This window comes from Apteryx rowi, unplaced genomic scaffold (assembly GCF_003343035.1).
Source record: "Apteryx rowi isolate R43461 unplaced genomic scaffold, aptRow1 scaffold_868, whole genome shotgun sequence".
In the NCBI taxonomy this organism is placed as follows: domain Eukaryota; kingdom Metazoa; phylum Chordata; class Aves; order Apterygiformes; family Apterygidae; genus Apteryx; species Apteryx rowi.
The window spans coordinates 23,135-33,031 of NW_020451169.1; the positions used below are offsets into that span (position 1 = coordinate 23,135).

General features: G+C 37.7%; 1 protein-coding gene across 1 annotated transcript in view; it reads left to right on the plus strand.

The window, feature by feature from the left end:
- LOC112977842 (serine/threonine-protein kinase Nek11-like) overlaps positions 1-9,897 on the plus strand; it is a gene marked incomplete at its 5' end in the record, with an annotated part of 56,952 nt that overhangs the window by 22,459 nt on the left and 24,596 nt on the right. The window contains 2 exons of the mRNA XM_026090641.1: positions 1,515-1,639; positions 6,798-6,858. Of these exons, the coding sequence (XP_025946426.1) occupies positions 1,515-1,639; positions 6,798-6,858 (186 nt within the window). The remainder of the gene's footprint in view (positions 1-1,514; positions 1,640-6,797; positions 6,859-9,897) is intronic.

A 9,897-nucleotide genomic window follows, 5' to 3' on the forward strand; every position in this document is an offset into this window, starting at 1 on the left:
CCTTGCCGAACTCCAAGGGCATCTTTTAATGGATTTTAACTGTGTTCCCTTGTTTAAATACTTATATTTTTTATCCGTGTGAAACAATTTTAAAAAGCTATTAGGTGTTTCTAATTTTTAATGACATGTTGTTTGAATTTAATTTTTTTCAAAGCAGGAACATTTACAATAAATCGGTTTGTATTTCTTTAAAGATGTAGCCTTAATTGGGAAGAATGGGAGAAATCAGCACTAGCTAAAATTAAGGCTATGGTGATTTATGTCAGATGAGTATTAGGCTGCTTTTGTCTTCAAATAACATTTCTTGTAATAATACTAGCCAAAGAAGGATACCAACTTTTTTCTTTCTGAAAACCGTAACAGCATAAAAAAAAATCATACCTAGACTTGGCTGTAAATTATCTTGATGGTAACTCAGTAAGGAACTGCCTAAAATCAAAGCAAGGGGATTAGCTCTCCCGGAATATCTCTCTCCAGAAGTGCTTCAGGCTATCGATAGACATTACTGCTGAGCCAGGCTTTCAGCTGCTCTCACGCCGTTTCTGTCCCTGACCTCTGTCTCCCTTGGGCAAGTCTTTGCATTGCAGTTTCCCTTCTAGAAAAACAGGGATCCTGCTATTTCTTCACATAGCCACCTGTAAGACTGCAGTCCAATCTCTGCTCAAAACTGAACACTCCACTAAGTGCTTTTGCTGAAAAAGGAGAGTTTGCTCAATCAGGTGCAATCAGGCCTCAAGCCATTTTACTGGCTCATTACTTATGGAATCAGAGGCACTAAACATTTCACCTGGTTTAGAGTGACTCTGGTGTCTTCTATGCTGTGATAAATACGCTGTTTTTTAATAACTATTGTACTTCATAGGCTCGTTGGTTATATTCGTATTGTGCTTACTGCTACTACTATAGCTTGTCAACACATACTCTGAGAAAGCATGTCACTCAAGTATATGTAGTTTGACTTCTGACACATTTCTTTTGATTTACTGCATTTTTGTTTGGGGAAGTTTGGAAAAGAGATACAGATTTTATTTACTGTATCTTTTAAACATTGGCCTGTTATATGTTATTTTCCATAAGAACTTAGCCCCCTTATTCACCACAGGATGTTCATGTTGGAGAAAACCAAAATGGGGCAAAATTTCACCTCATGAAAGCTGTTGCTCTCCCTGAAGGATTCAATTCAGTGCTGACCCTGCTCTGAGCAAGGCTGAACTGGGATCCCCTGAGGTCCCTTCCAGCCTGAGTTAATCTATGGTTCTGTGATTTCAGCCCCAAATCAATATAGGTCCTTTGAGGTCATTAATTTGCATATGATGAGGATCTGACCTCTTGATAGAGATGGTTTTAACCCTGTTCTGTCATCAAAGGTGAACATTTTTATCTGAGAACCTATCCCATGATTTCAGTTACAGAATGTGCTGTGATATAAGAACTGAGTGATATGAAATCCCTTGCATGTTGTTAAGATCATGCAGATTGTCTGTCTACCTGCTATAAACTCTTACTACCTTTAGAGATTCCTGAAGACCCACAGATTGCGGAAGAATATTATAATGATGAGTTTGAATCCTGTTCAGAAAGCAGTGAAGAGGAGGAGGATATGGAAGCATCACAGACTGTCTCTAAGACAAATCACCAGGTATATGTGACCCTTGGGAAAACAGTATACCTTTGGTGCTTGTTTTGTAAGGGAAAATTAAGCTCACTCTCAGAGGTGTTGTTCCACTGACATTACTGAAACTTGGTTTTGTTGGGAATGTATATGTGTGTGTATGTCAACACTGTGAGTTAATTATATGTTTATGCGTATCTGTAATTCATCTGAGATAGTGATGATAGAGAATCTTGCCTTCCTTCAAGTTTAGGGATAAGATTCCCAAGAATGCCTTAGGGAGAGCTGATGTCAGTAAACTAATTGTCACTGTAAAACACTCAGAGTGGGGTTCTCTCACATAATTTTAGTGATGTGTAAATTGAGTTAAATCTGAAAGTCCACATTAAGCATAAGATCAGGGCTCCCTCTCTAATTCCTGGGGAAGGATATGCATCTCTAGATGTCACTTCTTCCTGCCTATTTTAGACACATTTTCTAGGATAAAATGACAAACTATGAGTTTAAACACCTGCGAAATTTGACCAGCAGTTTTCAGATCTGTAGGCTCTCCCAAGCATCACGGATGGGATCAATGAAAAGCAAACTTATTAGAAGACTTAAATTAGCTTTCTCAGGAGAGGCTGCCACAAGAAAATGTAGGGATTACAGTTTGAGAAAAGGTTGGAGAGTATTGGAAAAGACACCTAATTTATATCTGGTCAAAATGAGTTGAGGTGAATCTTGTCTTTAGTGATCAAATCTCAGTGAAATCAGTGACTTAAATGGCCAAGTCAATTTTGAAAATGGCTCTTCCTGTGACATTTAGGAACAGTTAATTTTTACCCTGGGCTGTCAACTTAAGGCATTGTGTACAGTGCCTCTGAAAGCATCATTTGAACAAATAGATATATTCTTTCAAAACATGAAACTTTCTTTTGCTGTTTCACTATATAAGCTTTAAAGTTCAGGAATGGTTTGTAGAGTAATGTTCTATAAAAATAATTAGTTAATTGTAAATCAGTGGAATATCTAAGGCAATGCTTTTGTTGCAAATGTGCAGTATGCTGGGTCTGCATAAACCGAACAAACCCCAGACACACAAGCTCTCTGTCACTTGGTAAATCTACCACAATGTACTCTTGAAAATAAACTATTGCTTGCTTTCATCAGGCTTTATATATATCTTCTTTCTTTCTAGAATGCCTTTTAAAATTTTCATTTGACTTTCATTGAAGGTATCATTAAGTGTCAATCAGTAGTGTTTTTGAACAGGCAGACTGCTGCTTAAGATTAACGAAGGACGGAAGATAAAAATAGATTTGTTAATAATGCAGAATAAATTAGGTATTGGCAGTCGGATTTGAGCAGTGGCATTTAGTCATTCTGTAGCTATTCACAATTTGGTGATGACAAGAACTAACACTGTGGGTTAGAAGAAAGGTTCCACTGATATCTCTTTTCAGACTCCAGTCCTTAAGGACTATGTGGCTTGAATTTACCAACAGTCCATGTGCACATATTCCATTAACTCTCTGTGAATTGGCCTACACAGAGTGATTAGCAAACACAGTCTGTGAACGTTTGCTTTTTAGAACTTCCTCTGGCAAAGAAGCAAATTGTCTATCTTTGTTTTTTCTCGTACCGACCAGCACCATTGATAAGGTAGCACTGTATTTCTGGATAGTGACTCAATCACCTTTTATTTTTCTTGGAAAGTGAGCTGAATTTTAAATTTTCCCTTTCTCAAGTGAAAGATTCTGCAATGAGTCCAAAGGCAAAGCAGACTGGACTTAGCTGTGCAAATATAGGCACCTGTGTCTTAGCTAATTGGCTCTAGGCTCTATGATTAGGGAAAATAAACAAGTAATTTTATGGCATAATTTACATTATCTTGCAGTATACGTCTAACATAGGTCAGAGGAAGCACACTTAAAAGTGCCTCCTTCTCTCTGGTCATTATAAAGGGATCTGTAGTTTTTAGTATGCATGGGACATCTTTGTTCTGGATGACAACAGTTCTGTGAGATGAATCCCACTCAAAGGTAGGTGGCATCATGCTCAATATTAACAATATTAAGCTTCAAAATCTACCAGAATAGATGTGACCTTGCTAGTATATTGCAGGGGATTGCTTCTGCAGTCATCTGCTTCATACCAAAACTCCTACTGATCTCAGTGGAGACAGGATCAGACCCCTGTTATTACTGCAGAGAGAGGTTTCATACACTTCAACTCTTCCTTCAAAAATATATTCACAAATTAAGTTTTTGGAAGACTGTGCTATGAAAGAAGCCATACTGCTGTATCTCAGGATAAGGACTTGTAGGATATTTACCTTCATAATCTGTGCAAACCTCTCAACTCTCTGATATTGTTTTACTGGTTTCTTCTGTGCAGAGTGAGTGCAGAAATGCTCCTCTCTGGCAGTGCTCCTTGGTGACCCCATTAGCACTTCAAACAAAGATTAAAAAAAAAGTCTGATCTTCATGTAACAGCATGAGATCAGAAGAGTCATCTAATTGAACAACACATTGGAGTTCATGATGTAGAAAGGGATCTGGGCTTATTTATTCAAACTATGTTAGGCTCTCACAGGTGCCAAGGCAGACTGAGAAATAGTGGCCTTACTTGGGATGCAACACTTGTTCAGTTAAGAAGGTAGAGTATAATTGTATAATTTTAAAGGTTTAGGATGGCAGCTGAGGCAGCTGTTTTCCCCTTATTGTTATCTTCTAATACAGCCTGTGTCCTCTCAGCTACGTGATCCAGTTGTAGATGTGGAGTTACCACAAGGTTCAGATCCACAATGTGTGTCCAGACATCTCATCTTTGTTGTAGCACTGGACTTCAGTGTCCCTTCTCCCTCTCTTTCCTAGCACAAAGTCAGATTGCCAGATTTCAAAGAGGAATTTTCCAGTTACATTTCCAGACTTTTGGCTCCTTCGTCTGATGGCTCTTTCCCACAAGTTTTTTTTCAAGGAACACTGGTTTTCTAATTGCAAGAAAGTTAAAGAAGGGAAAAATACAAAAGAGAATGAGAAACTGTTTCTAAAAAAGATTTTGAAAGTATGAAGCTCACCAGAGGTTTCGTCTTGAAAAGTTAGCATTCAGTGAGAGTTTCACATTGGCTTTGATTTAGCTGAGATGCTAATGTATGGTTTTTACTGCAATTTATTATCTTGCTTTTTGGTTTTCTTTTAGTGACAAAAATAACAGCAGATTTGCCCTCTTTGTTATGACAAGAAGCCTACTTATATGGTACATTAGCCCCTATTTTCAATTTCCAGGTTTTAGGTTGCTCCTGAGATCATCAAGCCAGATAATCAACTGGCATAAATTATCATAGCTTCAGTGGCCTCAGCACTGGCTGTGGGTAGTCTGTGCACTAGCATTCAAAACATGCTCCGCTGGATTCCTAACGCATACCTCATCATGGCTTATTGTGATTAGAATGTGGTTCATTAGTTTGGAATTTGAGAGGTCCAAGCAGTCTTCCATGCTGGCTCTTACCTGTAAGGGAGCCTGTCTTCTGTGTCTGTCAGATTCACTTTCCTGTTCTGTAGGGCTTTGCTTTCTCTGCAAAAAGAGAAATATTAAAGAAATATATTAAAGAAATATATTAAATAAAATAGCTAAAATCCTCCTGGACTGTTAAATCCAAGTGGAGAAAAAGCACAGGTGGTTTTATCTCAGTGTAAGTCGATTAACTATTCATTCAAGTGCTATAGAAACTATGTTCCCCTTCTTCACTGAGGTTTTATATCTGGATAGCCAATTTAACCTAGCTAGTTCCTTGAAAACTACAACTTTCAGTGGTAGAAGTGCATCCTTTGCCTCACAGCATAATGAGAATATTCAGCTCTGTTGCGATGCCTATGGTAAGTATGCCCAGTAGTGAGAAGTCCCAGGCTTTGGAATTACACTTTATCCCATTGAAAAAATTGGCTTTATTAAACAATCATATTAGTATTATATGTAGGCCTTTGCCATGTTTTTGTCTCTCTGTCCGTGGATTTGCAGTTAGTCGAGATGCTGATTCCTGTTTTGTGAATCTCAGTTAAAATAGCAGAGCCTATTTCAGATGTAAGCATATGAAACAACGTAGGATCATAAGTTAGATCATGCTTATCCATAACACCTCTCACTTGCACAGAAAGGCCACTAGCCAGCTCATATTAATTGCCAGAAATTATTTGGGAAACTCTTTTCTATTAAGGTGTACTAGCAGTTCCTCAATTGGAGGAATTTAAAATGGATATTTTGAGTAAGGTCACCTAGAAATACAAAGCAGATTGTCCATTGTAGAAGCTAAGGTGAATATAGTTTGTTTTATTCCAGTTAATTAAGTTTTAGAACCACAGACCCCACATTTTTAAAATAGGGAATTTTGGCAGGTTTTTCACCAAGGCCAAGATTTTGACTTTCAGTTTTCAATAACCAAGAAATGCCATGCTGTTAAATAGGATGTGGTGACAGATTCTGGTAACACAGGTTTTTCTCTTGGACTTGAACAAATCCTGAACTACTTCTGGAGCACAATCTTTGCTTAATGGTCAGCTCTTTAGATATCATCAGTGTACACGAGTAACATATCACATTAAAGATATCATGACAAAACTATTAATTATCTGTCTGCTAATAGAAAGCTTCAAATAGAAAAGTGCTATTATCTTTTTTTAATTAAAACATTCTTAATTAGTAATTATTAATAGATATTAGTAGATGAAATTAAATGAAATATAAATGTTAATTCCCAGTGCAAGCTGTCAGAAGCCTAAGAAATTTTGGTATACTTAAGAAGCTCCCAGTTTCTTTTTTCAATGTAGTATTGTTTTAGGTATTTCAGGACTAACCAATGCTAAAACATTGCTGAATTTTCAGAAATTGCACACCATCCTCAAGAGTAATCATATCTTCTTTAAACTTCATGCATACTTGGTCTATGCACTCATGTTCTGTGAGCGTTCTGACCTAAATAATTGTTTGTATATAATGACATCCCCAAACCTGATGTTTTAGGAAAAGAAAATGTTGAAAAAGCTCTGAGCAATATATTCCTGTCTTACAATTCTATATTCTAGTGCTGGCACTCGTGGGTGTAAGTACTCTGCTTTAAGCTTGGTGGGATCATACCTCCAGTACAGAATGTTTATATTTAAGTTTGTCTCACACTAATGCTGTTTCTTACATTATTTGTCCACAGGACAGTGATATTGAGGCAATGGTCAAGTATTTGGAGAGTGTCCTGAATAATAGCTCATTGGGTAAGATAATATCTTTTCTCTAAATGTAAGAGCAGCATTTATTAACAGTCTTTATTCATCAACACTCCAATTATTTCCATTTTGCAACAGAACAACTCTAATGTCATTCAGAAAAGTGATCTTCTTGAAAATTGCTTCCTTAATCTATTGCACAGAAGTGTAAATATGCCAAAAGTGAATGTATACACTGTTATGTGCTTTGGGTGAAAATAATAAAGACATAAAACACAATGGTCAGGAGTGTGGAATGTTATAATAAAAGCTTTTAAAAACTTCACTTCTTCCATTCTTGTTCCAGAGAAAAATATTTAAAGATGTTGTATCTGAAAAAGCATATCACTTTCTCTGGAGCTGAAACAAGTGTGACCATGGAGATCAGCCAGAACATGAAAGATGCTAGCCATTAAAAAGTCAGGTTAAAATGGTTTTGTATTATGCTATAATTTTCCTAGAATATAGAAAAGATACTATGATTTATGGATAGAACTTGGAAACCTTGCTTTAAATCCTTTTCTTTAGAAATTTTGAGCATTGAAACTTGTAAAGCTAATTAACAAAATGTCTTAGGTAAGAGAAAACTCTGTCATGTACTTAAGCTGGAAAATAGTACAGAGATATATTTTTGACTATGGAAAAGAACCAAGAAAAATAATATGCTGACATTTTACAAGTCATTGTAGCAATAAGCTTTATGATGTTACCTTTGCTTTCCCCTTCCAGTTCTCCTGCATGGCCTGGAGAACAGAACATAGTTGTAGGAACCTGAAGACATTGGTTCTCCTCTTCCTTCTGCTGTTGCCTTCACCTGTTAAAGCCACTTAATAGTTGTCACTTTCTGAATCTGTAAAATTGCAGCTAAAATCGAGCCTGAAAAGTCTGAAGCAGCTCTTGATCTGATGCTACTAATGCTTTATAAAAATACATGGAATATCTCTGACTAGATATTAAAAAAAAAAAAAATCAGACTCGGAGTGTTAAGCAGTGGAAGTGGTTGCTCGGAGAAACTGTGGGATGCCCAAATTTTGATGTGTGAAAGCTCTGAGCAACCTGATCTAACTTTGAAGTGTGCCCTCCTTTAAGGAGGGGGTTGAACTAGATGTCCTCCTGAGGTCCCTTCCAACCTAAACTGTTCTGCAACTCTACATCGCTAAAAGCAATGAGCAAGAAAAGTTTGGCAATTAGATTTTATTATACCATACAGACACTATTTTTCTAGGGTTTTTTTTAGAATTCTGTAGATTTTTTAATAGTTTCTAGCACAGATAAAAATGAGAGAAAATGAACTAAAAGAAGAAAAAGTTTTTTACGGTGATCCAGGTTTGGATAATAAAATATTTATTTTACCTTACAGTATCTCATTAGAGACAGAGAACAATCACTGAGAATACAGGTTTGCAATTTAATCCCAAAGTTTCCTTCAAATTCTCACTATAAATTTAGAGTTTGAAAGTCTCGTTTCTCACGGTATACTTAAAAGTTGCAAAGAAGACTTAGGCGAAAGAAAGGTATTTACAGAGATTGGCTTGGTCTCTAGCCTTTCAGATCAATGGGTTTGTGTCAGCAAGAGTTCGTCTGAGGATTGCTTGAAAGCCCAGCTAAGTCATCAGAGGCTCATGCTGTAACCGCAGTTTTGTGTAGCGGCCTCATTTACACTCATTCAGTCATGTCCAGCCTGACTCGGTGTTATCTCAGGGCTCTGAAACAAGAATATAGGGGAAGCTTAGGAAATCTGCCTGCTAGAGGCTCCTCYGGTGCGGAGCTTTGTCTCACCCCTGTGTGTGGGCAGAGACTGATGGGAAGGGAAAACCTAAGAAGGAGACGGATGGATGAAAAGGAGTAGTAGAAGTCAAGGCCATCGCAGTCTTGTAGCCACTGAGGTGCATCTGGCCACCTTCTGGGTCCCCTTTCAGCAAGGGCACGACTCAGGGAGGCCCTCAGGACTATCTGAACAGAGGCCCGTGCACGTGTTCTGTGTCTTCACACTAACAGGGGTCCCGCTCTCTTCTGATTCCGCACTCATTGACGCTTTGGCAGCACCACTGCCTCCAGTGGGTTTGCAGAAGTGAAAATAAGGACAAAATTTAGCCCCATGCGTCCATGTTTCATTGTTTTAATGTAAGAGAGGAATTACCTTGGAAGCTGCCAAGAAGAATCCAGAGGATTAGAACCCCTCCAAGTTTTGGGGKTTTTTTTATCTTAATTATTAAAGAGACTCTTGGCATCCTCTTTTTATTTCAGTACTAAGAACAAGAAGATGCCTTTTTAAATTATGACGTTAGAGAATGAAATTGTGCTTTAATTATTAAAAAATATCGGACCACTCTGTGCTGAAAGTTAAATCCTTTTCTCCAAACTGTGTTAGCAATTAGATTTGCATGCTGTGTTCCAAAAAATATATGTAATGATAACGAGAGAAATCTGCTAGGGTCCCTTTTGTCTTTATATGCTCAGTGTTGCTGAGGAGCTTTAAACATTTATTATTTTAAGCTTTTCCAATATCAAGCTATAAAGCTGCAGAGAGTACTAACTATCTTTAAGTTAAACTACTGTATTTCCCATCTTATTAGCATGTATCTTAATCAGAAGAGCCTTATAAAAGGAGTCTTTTTTTTTTTTAAGTCAGGATTTAAATCTAGAAGCATCATGTTTAGGAACCAAGAAGAAGAATACTCATATCATAAAGAGAGGTGAGAACCTAACAGCTTGCTTATTCTTCATATAAAATTTTCCATTTGTGATTCAAAAAGAGATTTCAGTGGCATTGTTCCAGGGAAATCTTTAAAACATACAGAAAAAATAAACTTGACACCCACAAATCCATGGGCCCTGATGGGATGCACCCACGAGTGCTGAGGGAGCTGGCGGACGTTATTGCTAAGCCACTCTCCATCATCTTTGAAAGGTCATGGAGAACAGGAGAGGTGCCTGAGGACCGGAAGAAAGCCAATGTCACCCCAGTCTTCAAAAAGGGCAAGAAGGAGGACCCAGGGAACTACAGGCCAGTCAGCCTCACCTCCATCCCTGGAAAGGTGATGGAGC